A 20602-nucleotide genomic window follows, 5' to 3' on the forward strand; every position below is an offset into this window, starting at 1 on the left:
AATAAAGGTCAAAGCAGAAATAAAATTGAAACTAAAAAAATACAGAAGATCAATGAAAATGAAACAGAGATTTTTAAAAAGACTAACCAAAACTGACAAACCTTTAACAATACTAACCAAGAAAAAAAGAGAATCAGAGATGAAAAAGGAAACATAAAAATGATACAACAAAAATACAAAGGATTGTAAGAAACTATTATATTATAAACATATGCTTAAAAAAACTAGAAGAAATTGATAAGTTCCTGAAAACATATAAAATTGGACTAAGAATAGGAAATCTAAATTGAGAATCTTCCATCTAAAAATGTTCAAGACTTAATGGACTTACTGTTAAATTCTATAAAATATTTTAAAAAGAGCTAATTCCAATTCTTCTTAAACTATTCTAAAAACTGAAATGGAAGAAACTGCCAACTTTTCATGAGGCCTACATTACCCTTATACCAAAACCAGACAAATATAACAAAAAAAGTACAGATTCATATCCTTCATGAACATACATGTAAAAATAAAATACTTGCAAATCAAATTCAACAGCACATCAAAAGATCATGCACCATGATCAAGTGGGATTCATCCCAGGGATGCAAGGATGGTTCAACATATGCAAAACAATAAATATAATACAACATATCAACATAATGAAGGACAAAAACCATGTGATCATTTCAATAGATAAAAAGCATTTGATAAGATTAATCATGACTTCATGATAAAAACTCACAACAAATTACAGAAGGATCCATACCTGAAAATACTAGACACTTTATATGACAAACTGATAGCCAGTATCATACTGCATAGGAAAAAGCAGAAAATGTTTCCTTAAGACTGAAACAAGACCAGCATGTACATTTTGCCACACTTATTTACTATAATTGGAAGTCTTAGCAAAAGCAATTAGGAAGAGAAAGAAAGAAATAAAGGGCATCCAAATTAGAAAGGAAGAAATTAAGTTATCCATGATTGCAGATGACATTATTTTATACATAGAAAAAAATAAATACACCATCAAAAAGCTGTTAGAATTTATAAATAAATTCAGTAAAGCAGAAGGCTATAAAACCAACACACAAAAAAACAGTAGCATTTTTATATATCAATAATGGACTTGCTGAAAAAGAAATGAAGAAAGCAATCACACTCACAAAGCTTCAAAAAATAAAATATTTAGGACTAAATTTAACCAAGGAAATGAAAGGGGTCTACAATAAAAATTACACAATACTGATGAAAGAAATTTTAGAGGACATGAAAAATTGGAAAGATATCCCACTCGTGGGTCAGAAGAAAAATTGTTGTTAAAATGATTATACCACCCAAAGTGTATAAATGCAGTGCAATTCCCATCAAAATACCAGTGACTTTCTTCACAGAAACATTTTAAAAATCCGAAAATTCACATAGAATCATAACCAAAGTGATCCTGAGGCAGGAGTGGGGGATCAATGTTGGAGGCATCACAATACTTGACTTCAAAACACTACAAAGCTAAAGTAACTAAAACAGAGAATATGCTCCTAGAATAGAGAGCCCAGGAACTAATCAATGTGCATACAGCCAATTGATTTTTGACAAAAGCATCAAGATCATATAGTGGAGAAAAATCAGTATCTTGCATAAATGGTGCTGGTAAAATTGGATGTGCATATGTAGATAAATAAAACTAGATTTGCTTCCTCTCACTGGACACAAAAATCAACTAAAAATAGATGAAATACCAAGTATTAAATCTGAAACTATGAAATTTCTACAAGAAAAAATAGGGGAAACTGTTAGGGTCTGTAAACAAGTCAAGATGGCGCCTGCCATTTTGCCAGAGGGAGTGGTTTGTGAAGTAACGCCAGCGAGCCATTAAGTGTGGAAATTCCTTATTGGTTGACTGCTGTATCTAGTTTATGTTAATTAAGATAAGCTGTGTGGAATGTATATATACCCCTCTTGTCCTACAATAAAGGGCTCCCACTCCTGCTGTATCAATGTACACAAGTTGCTCATCACCCCCGGGTTATTTTGCTGCAGCGGGACTGCGGCAGGAAACACTTCAAGACATTAGTGTAGTCAGTGATTTTTTTTAAGATGGGACCCCCAAAGACACAAGCAACAAAATAAAAACAGGCAATGGGAATTATATCTAACTAAGAAGCTTATGCACAGCAAACAACCAATAGAATTAAGACACAACCTACAGAATAGGAGAGAATATTTGCAAAATCTTAATCCAACAAGGAATTAATATCCAGAATACATAAGGAATTCAAAAATATGAACAAAAAATCCAATTAAAAAAAACGAGCTAAAGAACTGAAAAACACTTCTCAACAGAAGACGTGCAAATGGCCAATAAGCAGATGAAAAATGCTCCGTATCACTAATCATCAGGGAAATAAAAATCAAAATCACCATATGATATCATCTCACCCCAATTAGAATGGTTATCTTCAAAAAGACAAACAACAAAAACAAACAAACAAATGCTGGTGAGAATGCTGTGAAAAGGGAATTCTTAACACTGTTGGTGGGAATGTAAATTAGTATATTCATCACGGAATGTAGTATGGAGATTCCTCAGAAAAATAAAAGTAGACCCACCATTTGATACAGCAATTTTGCTATGGGGTATACATCCAAAGGAAATTAAATCAGTATACCAAAAAGACACTTGCATACCCATGTATATTGCAGCATTATTCATAATAGCTAAAATACAGAATCAACCTAGATGCCCTTCAGCAGATATATTAAGAAAATGTGGCATATAAACATAATAGAACATTATTGGTCATAAAATAATGAAATCCTATCATTTGCAGTGACACGGATGAAACTGGAAGTTAAAACAAATAAGCTAGACACAGGAAGAAAATTGTACATGTTCTCATTCATTTGTGGAAACTAATGTTAATCTTAGAGGAGAGTAGAATGGAATAGTGGTCATTTGAGAATGGGAAGAACGGGGTTGGAGGGTAGAAAGAAGTTGAATAAGAGGTTTTAAAACACAGTTAGAATGGAGGAATTATTTCTGGTTCTTCTTTAGCACAGGAAGAGAACTACAGGTTAAAATAATCTAGCTGCATTTCAAAATGACTAGAAAAATACAAAATTCCCAACACATAAAAATGATTAATCTTTGAAAAAACAGAAATGCTTATTACCCTGATTTGATCATTGTATATTGTATACATGTATTGAAATATACAATGAACCCATAATTGTGCACAAATACTATGCTTCAATTAAAAAATAAACAAACATCAAAAAACAAATGCCTCCTTGCTATTGCCACAAATTCATTAGGTCATTTTCTTAGTTTGTTTCCTAGGTTATCTCAGACAAACTGTTTAACCAAATGTTTAACCACCAAAAATGTGGGCCATTGTTTTGCCAGTTCACATTATAGTTTCATGCTACCTGGTTCCAAAACTATTGACATGTATTTCATATTCTTATTGCAGGAAAGATATATTTACAGTAACAATTTCTGTATTTATCAGGTTCTGGTACAATAATGCTATATTGCAAACAGCCCCAGTAATCTCAATGGCCTTAAAACAAGTATTTTTACAGCTCTGTTGTCTGACAGTGGGTCAAAAAGAGACTGTACTTACCTGGCCAGGTTGAAAACCAGATTTCTAGCAAGGTCTAATTCTGCTCCATATGTTTTACTTTGGGAACACAAGCTATTCTGTTCCTATTGTTTTACAGGAATACTAGTGAAACAAGTAGAAACATATTGAAATTCCCTTTGTGCTTTGTGTCATAACTTACATGATATTTGACAGCTTTGTACTGGCCAATGCTTGCCAAAGAACCAAATCAATTATCAGTGGGCAAAAAAAGAGTATATTTTCCCACAGTCAGAAACTCTGCAAAATCACATGGCCCTAATCATCAACCCCATATTCATTCCTGTACTCACTGATTACTTTTCAACCTCACCGATGTAAGTCTTCCCCCATGTACTTCCATCTTACTACAATGCCTTTCTACTTTCTCTGCTATAATTCCACTTAATACTGATGATCAAATGCTAAAAGTGTGCTCTTTGAAGTCCCCCTATCCTAGCTTCATTTGCCCTTACTTAAATTTATATAATTTATTGTTTGTCATTTTATCATATCTGTTATAAATATGTAGACATGTATAATAAGGTTATTTTCATGTAGAGGGAAGATATGATATTCTACTCACTGTTCTCCTCTACAAAAGAGCTTCCCAAATTGTGTGCCACTTATTCACTGAGTAGATTAAACTGTTGTGAGATTATTAATACCTTAGCCAAAGGATGGCCAATTTAACCTAATAGCCAGAATCCCTGGATTGGTCACCTTCCATTAAGAGGAGTAGAAAAACATTTGTTTATTCCATCATGAAATACAAGTAGTTTTTTTTTTCTTTTTTTAGACATTCTTTTATTTATTTATTTATTCACTCATTCATTCATTCAAATCAGTTACACATGACACCAGAATGATCTTCGATTCATTATATACAAATTAGCATAATTTTTCACTTCTCTGGTTGTACACAAAGTAGGGTCACATCATTCATGCAATCATTTACCTAGGGTAATGATGTTGTCTCATTCCACTATCTTTCCTATCCCCTCACCTCCTCCCTCACCCCTTTGTCCAATCCAAAGTTCCTCCACTCATCCCAATATCCTTTCTGAATTAAATTATCACTTTAAAATTATACACTGATAAGCCAATCCTAAATTTAAAATACACTACAGATCAGTGTAAATCACACCTTTTTCAGGATATAGAAATCAAATTAGCTGTTGCTGAATTTCTTGATTATGATTTTAATATATACAAAAATATATGTTGTGAAAGTTATATAAAAACAACATGATTGAACAACATGCAAAAAGGCAATATTAGCTAACTGCTTCCTATTTTGGATATAATAACATTCAACCAACATAAATATGTCAGATGGTAACAAATATATGTTTGCCTAAAAAAAATTGTGTAACCCATTTCTTCAGGTCAGTAGAAAATCATATTTTCTTGGTAGTGATGAAAACATGACAAGTTATGATACAAACTAATTTCCATGTGTCCATTTCATCTGTACCTGAGTCTTCAGTGATTTGATTCTTCCTTTGACAAAGGTGGAAAACAGAAAATATGATGAAAGTGTAGAGATTGAACTGCATCTCATATGTTTGGTCCTAGAGAGATGCTGCCTTGTTTTGTCTCTGTGACACTCATACATAGAAGAAAGTGGTCCTGTTGCCTCCCATGAGAGCCACTGTTTCAGAGTAGGTAGAACCACAAAGAATTCTTTCATGCAACTTAGTTGTGGACAATACTATCATGCATGAAGAATAAATCAGAGTTGATGAAAAACCAGCCAGCAGCCCAAAATAAGGTAAATAAACCAGTTAACATGAATGAACAATATCCTTTCTGAATTAACAGTGCTTGACTACAGAGAAAGCTGAGTAAAAATTTCAATTTAAAAAATTTACCTCTGAAATATTCAAACCAGTTATCTATGCCTTAAGTTAGCAGATAGTTGCCAATTTTGCCTTTAACTCTGAAGTGCATACAATTGACATCAGTATCAAAAGTAGTCTAAGTATTATGACAAATTCATCAAGAAATTTTTAAAGGAGCCCCTTTTTGTGATATTATCGTATGTTAAAACCTGAAACACTTCTGAGTTCACCTAATCATTTGTGTTGCTTGCAAATTAGCTATCTTAGAGAAAAGGTTTTGATTAACACAACTTAAAAAAAGAAATGTGAGGCAGGTTGGCTACAGCTTGAAAAGTTGATTTGCCTTGAGCTTTTCACCACTGGCTTAACCACTGGCTTAACATTTTACTTTATTTCTCACCAGGCCATAATTCTGAGTTTGTGGAAGGGTTTCTACCTTCATATTCATCACACAATGGCAAACAGGTTCTGGGTTAGAAGACTAGCAAACAGATATACTTTACTCATATACTTTTTTTTTAAAATACCATTGGCCCTGATAATATGGAGAATTAATTAAACATCTGTTGGTGGTCTGTTAATGCTTTGGTTACAACTGGGCCACAGTTAAGTAATTGTCTACCTAATGGAATTTTAACTAAACTAACTCCAAAATACCACCTTCAGAGTTAATGTTTCCTGCACTCCTTTGTTTAAAGGCACTGAAGAGTTCCTGTTAAAAATGCACTTTCAAAAAAAAAAAAATGCACTTTCATATGATGTAAAAGAGGCTCAGTAAACATGTGCAGATTGGCTAACATCATACAGGCAACAGTCAGATTACCTTATGCATAGCAAGACCCTTGGTAAAATTACCAAAAATTGGGAATGGAACCACCATTTGGCCCAGCTATCCCTCTCCTGGGTCTATACCCAAAGGACTTAAAATCACCATACCATAGGGACACAGCCACATCAATGCTTATAGCAGCACAATTCACAATAGCTAAACTGTGGAACCAACTTAGATGCCCTTCAGTAGATGAATGGATAAAAAAAATGTGGCATATATACACAATGGAACTTTACTCAGCAATAAAAGAGAATAAAATCATGGCATTTATTTCATAATTGACAGATGAGAATTAAATCTCACCAAGTACTTCAGTCAAGACCTACATTCCCTAAATCGATCCAATTTCTGGAAATACAAAGAGAGGAAAGACTAGGAAGGATATATGGTAGCAATTAGACAAAATTCTAAGATATCTGAGCCATTAAAATCCCTATGGGACTTTAGTTTGCTAAGTTCAATTCCAGTGTCAGTAAAATACCAATGACATTTTATTTTTGCACTAATTGGATTACGATATTTCCCTTCTTATAACTGATTTCTGATCCCCACCACACACACACACACACACACACACACACACACACAAAAAGAACAAACAATTTTTTTTAAGGAAAGTGGAGGAGAACCTAAAGAAAATAAAACTTGCAAAGGGAAGATAGTTTTTAAAAGAAACAGCAAAATGAAGGTTATAAATAATATATTTAGAAATAAGGATGGATATTGTATCAATTAAACAAAAAACAGAATGATATAAAAAGACATTCAGAAAGCAAGAGCTCTTGACATTTTAAAATAGGATCATCAAAATTAATTTTAAAATTTGGATTATTTAGCAAATTTCCAAGAAGATAAAAAATTACAGATGAAAAATAGAAAAGTATAATTAATACAAGATTAATTTAATACATCTAATTCTGAAAAGCCATTTTGTAAGGAAAGCAGAGAAAATTATTAAGAAATATTCAAATGTTTCCCAGAAGTAAAGGACACAGAGTTTATATGCTAAAAGAAACACTGAGTTTTCAGCTTGGTCAATGAAAGAGACCCACATAAAAGCATATTAGCATGAAATTTCATGTGCCAAGAATAAAGAGAGGCTCCTAAGGGCTTCCAAGGAGACATTTTTAAGTCACACTCAAAGAATCAAAATTGTCTTTTCTCTCTAGCTACATAATCAATTAGACTACAGTGAATGGTTTCATAATTCTGAGTTTAAATCTTATGTTCAGAATCATGTGTCTAGATCCATTTTCAAGCAAGAGTAAAGAGAGAGTAAGGACATATTCAGAAACAGAAAGTCTCAATCTTTTACAAACCCACTCTCAGGAAGCTACTGCAGGACAAGTGCCATCAAAATAAGGGACCAAACCAAGAAAGCTAGAGGAGGATAGGATATTTAAAGCAGAAGAATGGTGGGAGTATTTCTCAATGTGACAAAAAGGGGAGGAAAAACTGTGTTGCAATCTAGAGAACAATCAGTTCAGAGATTAAAGGAGGACAGAGGCTGTGGGAGAAAGACTGCAAAGGAGTAGACAAGGAGAAAGTTGGGAATAAAGAGAATACTACATAAAGGTGGTTTTACCACTCTCTGAGATAATCTGAAGATCTAAAACTAAACAATAAAAGGAGGCAAATATTAATTAGAAAAAAAACAAAAGGTTGAATAAGAAAGCAAACATAATCAATAGTATCCTATTTGGTTCCATAGTGAACAGTACTAATGCCAACATAAAAGCATGCACACCCACCAGAAAACAACGCGGCTGCCAGAGTACTGAGGTCTGTCAGAAAGATACAAAGGGAAACTAGATGGGACTCACACTCGTCCAACAAAGGATAATCTGAATATCAAAAAGATAAAGGAGCTCAAAAATCATGTTACTAAAATACATAGATAGGCTCATGAGACTAGACAAAAATCCCCTTATTATTTTTGGAGGATGTGAAGGAACCAATTAGTGATTACATTCTGACAGCTCGTAAATAAAGGGAAAGATAAAAATAATGACCTTGTCTTTAAACCTACCTAAAGGTCATAGAATAGTTAATGTAGAATGTTCTCTTTTATAGAATAATTTCAGCTAATAAATGTCAAACAACTGATATAATTAGACTATCATTATCTTGCAACCCCCAACAACAATGATTCCAGGTTATCACCACCAATGGCTGTAAAAACCAATAGGTGAAAAGCTGATGGAGAACTCAGAATGAACAACTTGGCTGCCATTTGAACTGCTGGATCATTCTTAATCATCGTAAAAGAGATTCAAACAGCTATTATGTGCCCCTTGATATGACACAACAGGAAATAAACAGCATCACATGAGACGTATCCCTACCAAAATAATGAAATCTGAATCGGACCAAGCCTCTAGAACAAGCCTCTACCAATAGAGAAGAAATAAAAGTGAAAAAGAAACACGTTAAATGATATCACATGTATGCCACCAGCAAAATCATGATATGTGAATTCTACATAATAAATGACGTAGTTATTTATATAACAAAGGTAAATACTAAAAAAGAACAGAGAGTTATATTAAAGGGGTCAGAAGAGACAGAGCAACCAAAGGTAGTCTCATTAGGATCCTGAGTTCAACAAACCAATTAAAAATGTTCAGACATAGAAAATGTAAATGCAGAATGGATTACTTAATGATATTAAGGAACTACAGTAAATTTTATTTTTAGATGTGGTAATGGTTCTATAGCTATGTTATATAAGGTATTCTTATCTTTTATAACATAAACAAGTAACATTACATGTTTGCTAGAGTTTGTTTTAAATAAAGTCAGTGTGAAAATTATATGATCTCTAGGATTTGTTCTATGTAATCCAGTCTAGGGTGGGAAGAAAGTGGATAGACTAATAGGGCATTATGTAAAAATGTGGATGTGTAACCGATGTGATTCTGCAATCTGTATTTGGGGTAAAATTGGGAGTTCATAACCAACTTGAATCTAATGTATGAAATATGATATGTCAAGAGCTTTATAATGTTTTGAACAACCAATAAAAAAAATTAAAAAAAAAAAAGAATAAAGAGGAAGCAAGATAGACCATGTGTTAAAATTGTTGAAATTTTACACACATTCAAAAGTTGGCATTACAAAAAGTTTAAAATATAAATCAAAAAAATTATACACCTAATATGGGTATAATCCAAGATGTTTAAAGTATTTTAGAAGGGGGTAAGAAAAGTGAAAATGGTGTCAAGTGCTGAATCTTTATCCTCTAAGACAAGTTATCAGCTTATGACATTCTAAATTGAAAAATCAAGAACATCCAGAGAAGAAAATATTTTTGAAATATGGAAAAACAGACAAGACAAAGTTGAGTACATGTGGAAAAGTAGACAGTAGACAGAAGTGAGGAAAAAGATTGCAATTTATTATTAGTCTTGTAATACTGTGCAATCTTTTTAAAACTGTGAGCATATACAAATATGATGAGAAAGTAAAATATTTTTAAAAAGATATACAAAAATGTTTTGCTATTTAAAATTTGATATGATAAAGGCCACTATTCTATATTGTGGATTATATCCTGACACTCAGTTTAATCTGCTCTTCTCTCATGTTTCCCCTTTATTCCACTGTCAAATCATTTTATGATTCTGAATATATTTTGAATGCATTTACTACTTCTCTAACTTTACTGGCATCATCGGACTCTGAGACTTCCTTTATCATTTCTTATTTGGAACCTTGATGTAGTCTCCTAATAGATTTCCTGGTTTTACTCTTTCCATCCTCTGGTCCATTCCACACAGTAGTCAGAGTGATGTTTTAAAGATGCAAAGCAGAACATTTCACAATCCTGCTTAGACCCTTCAGTAGCTTCAGACTGTCACCTAGAGATCCCAAAGTTCTTAAGTCAGCCTTCTTCAGTGACCTGCCCCTTCAGGCTCCTATTTACATCTTCAGCATCTTTAAACATTTATGCCTTTATTCAGATGAATTTACACATGTTCTTTGCTGGTTCTGAACAATTTCCATTACTCTTTCTTTGATTGCTCTTTTGCTTTGAGAATTCAACTTAAATTCCACCATTTTCTTTCTCACACCACTATATTATTTCTTTTCATAGCACTTACATTTTAGTTGCGTATCTACCTGTTCACTTGCTTACTCTATTTCTTCCACAGACTCTAAGCTACAAGAGCAGAAATTTGCTTGATTAACTGTCATATCTTTGTTACTTATAATAATCCCTGCCACAGAGTTAGTCCTCAACAAACATTTATTGAATCAATGTAATACATTACAGGACAGTTTTTCTCAATCTTAGTGTATATACTAAGGAAAGATGCACATTCTGATTCAGTGGGTCTGAGATGGGCCTGAGTTTTGCATTTTTAAGAAGCTCCCATGGGAGGACAAAGCTGCCAAAACCTTTTCACACTCTAACTAGGAGACACAAGATGAGCAATGATGGTATTTGTTCTGTAGGAAGGAGCTCCTGATCCAGAAATGGAGATGCCAGGTTAAGAGGATTTAAATGACCACATAAACTAACTTCACTTCCATTAATATAGGAAGTATGTAAAAACTGGAAGCAATTTGATATTAGGATAGGCATTGATCTTCCTAAAAATTATACAAGATCAGCATAAGGCCACATCTGGCTATAACCAAATCACTCAAGGTGTTGTAATAAGATACCTAATTTAGAGAAAGCAATTGGCAATTCAGTATATGGGAATAGAGATCCTTTTTAACAAAGAAATAAACATCCTGGAATAGGTGATGAGAATTTGAACTTCACTCTGACCCTTCAGTAGCTGTGTAACCTTAAGCAAACCAATTATATTCTCTAATTTTCAGTTTTACTAGCTATAAATTGGAGCAAATTTTGCCTACCTTAGAGGTGTGAAGATGAAGGAGGTATCACATATCAATTAAATAACTATGCCTGACACATAGTAAAAATATCAGGTCCTTTGTAAAAATTTTTCTTATAATATTAACTTCCTAGGGAGTGAGGGAGAATTCATTTTTTAACATAACATTTGGCACTCTTAACATCTCAGAGTGAAAAAGGGCTATGAAAGTAAAATAAATAAATAGGTAGATTAGAGGCAGGGATCTAGGACTAAATGAATGCTCAACCATGAGAAAGAAAATCTGAGAATTGGTTCAGGATTTAGCATTAATTGGTTGTCTGACATTGGACAATATTTAATATGTCTAGGCCTCTATATCATTTCTAAACTACTATATATAACTGTTATATACATTATAGGAAATGATTTACATTCCAAAACCTTTATTTCATTTTCTTCCCTTTTGGAATATCAGTAAACTTCACAGAAATATTAAAATTGCAGAATCATCGAATATTAAAACAAGTATTAGAAACAAGTTACTCTCTTTCTCTTGAAATTTCTTCTAACACCCTCAAATGGTGTTACTAAGCTTTAAAGAAGTACATGAAATCAATAAGCTTACTATTTTTTTTCAACTTGGAGAACTTCCATCATTTTTAGATAACACAAACATACACCGTTTCAATGACAGTTTGAGTTTCCTTTAGTTGTCGTACATGGTAGACAGTAGAATGAATTGGACATAACTTTTCTATATTCATATATGAATACACGACCAGTAAACTCCACATCATGTACAACTACAAAAATGGGAAGTTATACTCCATGTATATTAGATATGTCAAAATATATTCCACTGTCCTGTAAAATTAAAAAGAATCAAAAAAATTTTAAAAAGAAACACAAGAAAAAGGGAAGCACATTTGGTGAAAATAAAAATAACAAATTATTTCAAAAGGCAAACTAGAGAGTATTCTGCTGAATCAAGTCATTCATAATTTTCTTAAGAAGTTAAAAGGGAAAAAATATCTTCCTTCAAAATAACTGTGATATTTCTGTATACTAACTAATGGGAAAAGTCCCTGAAAACTGCGAGAGAGAGAGAGAGAGAGAGAGAGAGAGAGAGAATGTGTGTGTATTTGTATATGTATATATTTGTGTGTGTGTATATATATTTATGTTTTTATGTATATGTATGTGTATATATATATGTGCATCTCTATTTAAATATTGACATATGAATTTGTAGATATAAAATCATTGTTTTATGCCTTAAATCTCCCCCACCTCACTGTAAATGACTTTTGTTTTTATATACTTTTTAAACAAAATAAACCTCACCCTTCTATTCAATATGTTTCTGAATGTCATGGGATTAAGCCACAGGGGTCATCTGGATTTAGTTATATCTCCTCATTGTCTCTGACTCTCCTCTGCATAAAAGCACATTTACTGTTATTCTTAATTATTTCTTTTTTTAAGTTCTTACTATGACATACATGTAATTCTTGAAAATCTGCTTACATTTTACAAAGATGACAAATTGAAACTTCTGCTGTATATTACACATCATTAACTGCACAGAGACACTCTGTATCTGCTGTGTTAATATTTACTGATGTATTAATGTAATAATACCCATCTGCTTCTGCTGTCTATGAGGAACTTTCTATGTAGGGATGGAAATTGATGACAAAGTCTCTCTGAGCTGCCTGATGTCAGAGCTGAGAAAGGTGTGAAGGGTATATAAGAGCTGGATTATTGGTAAGCAAGTAGGGGGCAAATACTCTAGTGAATGCAAGTTTGGACTTGTTTTCATGCAGCTTTCTTGCTATCAAAGGTATTTTCTGATATTGCTGACACTGAAGCATTAAAAGGTAAGGAATTTCTTATTTCTGGGAAGTATTATTTAGTAAAGAAGATTTGAAGTTAAATATATGGTTTATTTCAAAGGAAAGCTAAAATTTGATTATTAAAATATAAATTATTAGATTGTTTAGAGAAGAAAATTGGGAAAATGAACATTTTAAAAATATTGGAAAACTGAAGAGTATTAAAGGATTTTACCAATAAGAATTATTAAGTTTTAAAATATTTTTATGTTTTAAATTATTTTTTTTAAATTATGTTTTAAAATATTTAATTTTAAAATTAGGCTATGATTTAAAATTACATCAATCTCAACTGTAAGAAATTTCCTGATTTCACTGCTAGATTATTCTTTTCAGAAAATTCAAGAAGCCATGTGTGTCCTAAAGCTACCAGTAGTGATCCTTGTGCTCTTTGTGGCATTAAACCATCTGAAAGCTACCCCCATTGAAAGGTTAGTAACTAACTTTAAAATCCTGTTTCTTTTGTAAAGTGTGGGAAAATTAGTATTTAACACTGCTATATAACTAACAGCCCTTGTGCCATCAGATTTTTGGTGAAATTATGCTACAAGAAGTACTTAAAGCCGTTCAGTTGTTCCTTGAATTCTGTGTTCTTTAAAGAATATTGTCAGTGACTGATAAATCTCTCTGCTGGAACTTCTAACAGACAGGAATGGATAGTTCCAGTTTTATCAAGAAATATGCTGTTGGAACTTAGAGGGGCAAAGCCAGAACACGAAGCAGGAAAAACTAAAAGGTAGTCATTTCTACTCTATTAATCTGATATTGAAACAAACTAGACATTAAGTAAAGCATGTATTTTATATCAAGTAGAATGTTGTGTATATTTACATAGACTTTTTTTCCTTAAAGGGCTTTGGAAATATCCAAACTTTTACATTTGCTTTTGGAAATTAAAGTGTATATAAATAATCAGGGGGCAAATTCAAGTTTTTCAGAAGTTAAACTTAAGAGGAATTAGTTAAAAAGCCATTTGCTATTTGGAGATTCATTCTATACTGCTGGCTATTTTGTTAATAAAACAATTATAAAATGTTAATCTTCTTGAGATTACTTCTAAGCTGCTATAAAGGTAGATTAATAATTCTTGAAATATTTTCATTATATAGCCTGTGCATCAAGATTTCCTAGGAAGGCTTACTATTTAAAGGTGTTATATCATCTAAAGGGTAGTTTTAAGGAAGTGTAAAAACTACGTCAGGTGAAAAGATTAGCAGTAATTACAAGTTATGAATGGAAAACCCTTAAAACTTAGGTTTTCTTCCTTATATAAAAGATTCTGGAGTCCAAATTCATGCATCTGACATAAATAATGTCATGAGGATTTGTTTGTGCCTAAATCAGTTTTGCCCATATAGTCTTGTAAGAATGAACATATACACTCTTCAAGACCAAGGAGAATTCAAACTGTCTTTAAAAAGAATGTGCTTTAGTCATATTTGAACTTTTCTCATTAGAAACATTATCATCTTGTCTTTATTTTCTTTGAGATGTTTTCTGTTGGGTGGTGGTTCACTGCAATGTATAAAGGTTTCTACTGTACCTACTTATAATAAATAGTAGGAATCATCAAAGGATTTTCTTTGTCATTTCAGGGCTTATTTAGTTTACAGGATGTTCTCAGAACTGACTGTAATTTTCAAGGTTTTTCATGGATAAAAATTCAAGGTTTTTCACGGATAAAAATAACTTTAAAACTGACATGAAGTTTCTGATAAGCAGAACAATTGAATGATGACAGGAAAATTAACAGTATTACTTAGTATTTGTGTTAATATCTTGATCTTTTCTTTCATTAGATACAGACATTTCCTAAGTACCTTTACAAATATGCCTTTATGAATATGTGCTTATTATGAGGTGAATTTCATTCAGAATTAGAATAATTCATAACATTACTTATTATCAAATTAAATCATGCTGGTCTCACAGTCTTTTACTTTGAATTAGGTATACTTATAAAGCATTCTTCAAATTGCTTTTTAATGTGTTTCCTGAAATCAGTATATTTGGTCATTTTTTAAAGGACGAATGATTAGTCATCCTGAGTAATATATAGCATCCTATAAATCTCATAAAAAGCTAAGAAAACCTTTGTAGAAATATCTCAAATTTTAAACTCCTTTTAAAAATGAAGCTAATATATATTTATTATTCACTGTAATTTGCTTCATCAAATTCAATCATCTCATTTGAGACTTTTGCAACATTTGTACAGGTATGAGATAGGATTAAGAAGCAATAAACTGACTTTACAAACCAGAAAATGGTTACTTTTATTTTTTGTACCAGGGATTGAACCCAGGGGTACTCAACCACTGAGCAATATCCTCAACCTTTTTGTTTTTTCATTTTGAGACAGAATCTCACTAAATTGTTTAGGGGCTCACTAAATTGCTAAGACTGGCTTTGAACTTGAGATCCTCCTGTCTCAGCCACCTGAGTTGCTTGGATTACAGGTGTGTGCCACAACGCCTGGCATTTCTTTACTTCTTACTCATGACTAAGGCAAAGGATCACACACTTTCCCTTTACATGTTATTGTAAGTATCTATCTGGCAAATAATCAGAGGGTAGTCAAAAATATAATTTCCCAGTGCTAAGCTATAGTCACTAGACTCTCCCAATAGAATCTCACAGATCCCCACAGATAAATGTTAATTAAAAAAAAAAAAAACAACCTGAAACTGAAATGTCTTTAAACATACACAATTTAAGAGCTGTAGTTTAGCTTATTGCCATTGCTGTTTAAATTTTCTTATGGTCAAGAATTTCTTGGTGTGTATGTGCCTATAAGTGGTCTGTAGTTTTAGTGTTTCAATAATTAGGTACACAGACAAGTCATGTTTTCCCAAGTAGTCAATGAGAAAAAAATGCCTGAATGTGGAGGTGCAATGCCTTTTACTAACCATTTCAGCCATAATTTTCCAACCAAATGACTGTTTTGGGTAGAGTTTTGTTCATGCTGAACAGGATATTTGGAAAAAAAATTCACAGTTCTGAAGCAAACAAACATGAAAGTTCTTACTATTTGTTTTATGGAGAACAGTGGTCCTTCTAGGTAATTCAAATAAGATAACATTTTTCCTAGAATAATTTTAAATTCTACTACTGACCTTCCAACTGATTATCAAAGCCCAGCTCAGCATTTAGTGAACCGTATTTCATACTCCAAGCACTGGCTAAACACATCTTGGGATAGATAGCCCCTTTGAATTTCCTAATGTGACTGATAATTTCCCCTACTGCTTTACATCTATTAGTTGGAGGTATTAGGGCCAAATTCCAATTCCTGTTGTTTTTCAAGAAAAAAAAATCATTTAGAACTTAATGTCCAATGTATGAAAATAGCATTATAACTTTTTATAGCATTAAGCTATCCTTTTGAAATGCACATTGTTCAAAGTTATACCTTCAAAAAAATATTAGAATAGTGTGAATAAGATATAGACCAAAAAAATAGATCCCAGCCTGGATTTCCTTTGCCTGAATAATTGCTTTGTCTGCACACACTTAGAGTCAATAAATATTTAGTTCACCTGATTCTGTCTGAAGAATTTTCTACATTTGGAAAATAATAAGGTGGTAAAAAAATTTTAAATTCTTTTTTCACATGAAACTTTAAAAAATTTACACTTAAGCTATCTCCAGAGAGAGATAATGAAATATTCCCCCTCACAAAGTAAACACACTGAGATAAATCCACTGTATTTAACCCAAAATATGTATATTTATTCACATCTGAACATTGAGCTTTTGGCCTCATAACTATTACTTATATATAAATTTTTAGCAACACTTTGGTTTCTATGGAGTTAAAAACTAAAATATTTCTATAATTTTCCTAAAGATTCCCAAATGAGTAAAGCAATCTTATTGTTCTGTATCCATTTAAAATTCCAATTTGAAACACTGGGATAAAGCTCAACATGTGCAAGTCCCTGGGTTCAATCTTCAGTACTACAATAAGTCAGTAAGTAAAATACCACTTTGAAAGCACACTGGTGTATGGTCTGTATCTGGAACGTACCACCAAAGGCTCAAGTATAAAGACTTGGTCCTCAAGCCACAGTGCTATCATGAAGTGGCAGGCTCTTTTAAGAGGTTGGGCCAGGTAGGATTTTGTTTTTAACATTTACCATAGCCCTTTCATTAAAATCATTGAAAGCATAAAATCTAAGTGACCAGAAGATAGAAATGTTCAAGTATTTGTGCTAAGAATAGAACTCCCACAATGCAAAGAGTGCCTGAACAGGTGACCAATTGATTTCCCTTTATAACACCTAACTTTATAGTATCTGAAATTCTCCATTTTATTTTACTGTGGTAAAGACACTTAAATTTTTTAGTGGATAATGCATTATCTTTGACTGTAGACACACTGCTCTACAGCTTATTCATTTTTAAAAATATTTTTTTAGTTGTGGATAGACTTTTATTTTATTTATTTATATGCCATGCTGAGAATCAAACCCAGTGCCTCACACATGTCAGGCAAGTGTTCTACCGCTGAGCCACAGTCTCAGCCCCAGCTTAGTCCTCTTAATAGAGACTTCATGTCCATTGATTAGCAACTCTCTATTTCCCCATCCCACAGTCTCTGGTAAACACAATCCCATTGTTTAAGTCTCAAATTTGAGTATTTTATTCTTTTTACTTGTTCTTTTTATTTATACATGACAGTAGTATATATTTTGATATGTTATTCATACATGGAGTACAACTTCCCATTCTGTCAAATTTGAGTATTTTAGATAGCTCATATATGTGTAATCATGCAGTATTTGTTTTTCTGTGACTGGTTTATTTCGCTTTAGCATAATATCATTAAAACTTATCCATCTTGTATATTGCAGAATTTCATTCTGATATTTTTTCTTGACATTCCTGATTCATTATTTCAAGGAATTTAACAAAAATTAGCTAATATTGCTTACTTCTTGTTGGAAAGATCTGAGAAATTAAAATTATACATATACAAAAATTATATAAATATAAAATGATATATATGTGTAAATATACACATATTTATTTTCATATATTTCAATTTTTATATATTCTGGGTTAGATATAAATTTTACATTCTGAGTACTTTTTATATGTCAGAAAATAAGTTTATCAACAAGGTTTAGAAGAATATAATAGAAAGACTATTATTATTATCATTATTATCATCACTATATCATCATCATCATCATCATTCATCAGAAATGTATTCTGAATTTCCAAAGGAAGAATTATCCTGGAAAATGAAACATTGTCTACAGTGAAAGAGGCTGTATTATTTCCTAGTCAAAAATTGATTCTGTTGCATCTTCAAGGTATCAAAAGGATCTGTCATCCAGATGTTTGCAAACCAAAACACTGAGCTACTTCTGTGAAAATATTTCCTTTTCTTTTCATCTGTATGAGTATTTGGGGTCACATGGCTGTATCCAATCCCAATTCTAAGCCTCTAACCTTTCATATTTGTTCAGCATTACCAATCACCAGATGGACAAACGGAAATGCAACACTGCCACATGTGCAACACAACGCCTGGCAAATTTTTTAGTTCGTTCCAGCCACAACCTTGGTGCCATTCTCTCAACTACCAATGTGGGATCCAATACATATGGCAAGAGGAATGCAGCTGAGGTTTTAAACAGAGAACCATTGAATTACTTACGCCTTTAGAGGTCAGTGTACCTCAATGGTTCTCAATGTTTTATGTATAAACATTCTAGTGATTTCCTATAATAATTAAGAGTGCCTTTTTCATTTCTAGAGTGAACGTATGATTGTGCCCCTTGTTTGTTAGCAGTACAAGAAAACTGTTAAGAATTATCTTAAATTTACTACCAATTAAGTTTCCAGAATAAAAAGATGATGTCTTTAAAACTAATACGTTCTTGCTATACAGCTTTAGTTTTTAAAAGTCGTTTTAAAACAAAATTGTAAAGATCTGAGTTTAAGAACAAAGGAGAAAATGGTATTTTGAAACTTGGTAAATGGTAAACAGCTAGTAGTCAAGTTTTGATTATGAGCATTAGAATAACAGCCCGTTATAGGTATCCTTGTTAAGCAATCCCTTTTTGCACTAGATTTCTGAAATAAGATGCAGTTTTAAAAATAAGTGCAAAAGTACTGCTCCTGACTCAGTCAAAATATTTTTGAAAATTCTACAATCTGTTGTCCTTGGTAATACTAAAGGTTATTTTAAAGTATAAAAGCAATCTGTGTCCATGAAGGCTTTATTGTGTGTTATCAGGAGTAAGCTTTTATTAAATGTATATGTCCTTTGTTCTGTTTAAGTGGCTTTCAGCAAACTTCAGTCATATTTTTTATACCTTTATTTTATTTGTTTATTGTATGTGGTGCCAGGATTCGAACCCAGTGCCTCACACATACTAGGCAAGTGCTCTACCACTGAGCCACAGCTCCAGCCCCATTCAGTCATATTTTATGCAGGGTATTTCAAAAGCAAATTGTGTTCCATTAGTCATGTCTTCAATTAAAAGATCAGAGACTTCTGGAAACTATGTGTTGTATAGCAACTTATTTTGGGGGGTAATTGGATGCTTCTAGCAGGGTTTTAAGCATGTGATGTACTTTTTTTTTGGTGGGAAATGCAGTATTGGACATGAATGAAATGCTTTGCTGTAAGTCAGATTCATACAGGCTGTCTGCTTTTCCCAGACTGTGAGTCAGGTATCTTTGGAAGAAATATTAATTCATATAAACTACTACCATACTGAATTATGCCATTTCTAAATGCACTTAGCTTATAGTTTTTAAAAAATAGCATCTCAATCTTAGAATCTGACTTGTTAACTTGATTTCTATGTTAAAATTTTCCCTTATGAAGAAGTGTGCCTTAGATTACAAAATTATAGGTTTTTGTTGTTTTTTTCTAGCGAGTGTGTAGAAATAGGAAAAGATATTTATAGTGAATTTTATGTCATGAATTGCATATTGAAACAAATAAATGGGCATATAAATTCTTATTGTGATGTTCAACTGTTGGCTCTTCTTTCAAAGTGGACTCATGCTCAACATTTCAAATTAAATAAGGTTCAACTAAGTTATAATTTCTTAATTTTAATAAAGATTTTCCTATAATAGTATAAATAAAATCGTATTACTTATCACATCTCTACAAGGAATATTATCTATAATAAATACTTAGGCTTATGAATAATATATATTTATATGTTGTCATTTAGTTATATTTCAACACCCTAGTCATCTTTCAGGTTCAAGGACACTGCATATGGTAGTGCATGATTTCCAGTAATTAAAAACAAAGAATTTATACATAGCAACCTAACAACCTCATGTGCTAGAGATTAGAACATAGGAGTGACTGTATAACTTTTGATTCCAACTGAAACACTTTTGAGAAGATGACATTACATTGATATGGTAGATATTAATAGTAAATTGTTTCTAACATTTATTCATTCAGTTTCTTATCAAAGTAAACATTTAAAAGTGTTTAGCATTATTTCTCTAGTTAGATTGGTATTTGCAAATCAGCCAACAATCTAACAACACTGAGAATACTTTACTGCTATGGAGCTCAATGAATATTTCCCTGATTTTCCACAAT

At 32.2% G+C, this 20602-nt stretch overlaps 2 protein-coding genes across 3 annotated transcripts in view; one reads left to right on the top strand and one right to left on the bottom strand.

Moving 5' to 3' along the window:
* The window catches only part of Slco1a2 (solute carrier organic anion transporter family member 1A2), a 113926-nt gene that overhangs the window by 75788 nt on the left and 17536 nt on the right, over positions 1-20602 (bottom strand). The gene's annotated exons all lie outside the window — the stretch shown is intronic.
* Iapp (islet amyloid polypeptide) lies at positions 12863-19997 on the top strand. Of its 2 annotated transcripts, XR_006850018.2 has the most exons (4): positions 12976-12996; positions 13348-13442; positions 13658-13747; positions 18489-18600. XR_006850018.2 is itself a non-coding variant. In XM_046436003.1 (3 exons), the coding sequence occupies exons 2-3, from the start codon at positions 13363-13365 to the stop codon at positions 18685-18687; spliced, it is 279 nt and encodes a 92-aa protein (XP_046291959.1). In that variant the 5' UTR covers positions 12863-12996; positions 13348-13362; the 3' UTR covers positions 18688-19997. The 2 variants fall into 2 exon arrangements, 1 of the variants encoding a protein (XP_046291959.1); XM_046436003.1 differs by lacking the exon at positions 13658-13747 and having other exon boundaries at positions 12863-12996; positions 18489-19997.

This window comes from Marmota monax, unplaced genomic scaffold (assembly GCF_021218885.2).
Source record: "Marmota monax isolate L192 unplaced genomic scaffold, Marmota_monax_Labrador192_F-V1.1 WCK01_AAM20220418_F8-fsc00012, whole genome shotgun sequence".
In the NCBI taxonomy this organism is placed as follows: domain Eukaryota; kingdom Metazoa; phylum Chordata; class Mammalia; order Rodentia; family Sciuridae; genus Marmota; species Marmota monax.

What these genes read in the sequence shown, in the direction of transcription:
- Iapp (XM_046436003.1), top strand. Translation starts at nt 13,363, where the DNA reads ATGTGTGTCCTAAAGCTACCAGTAGTGATCCTTGTGCTCTTTGTGGCA. An exon ending in AAAGCTACCCCCATTGAAAG is followed by an intron (nt 13,443 to 18,488) that starts GTTAGTAACTAA and finishes ATATTTGTTCAG; the next exon opens with CATTACCAATCACCAGATGG.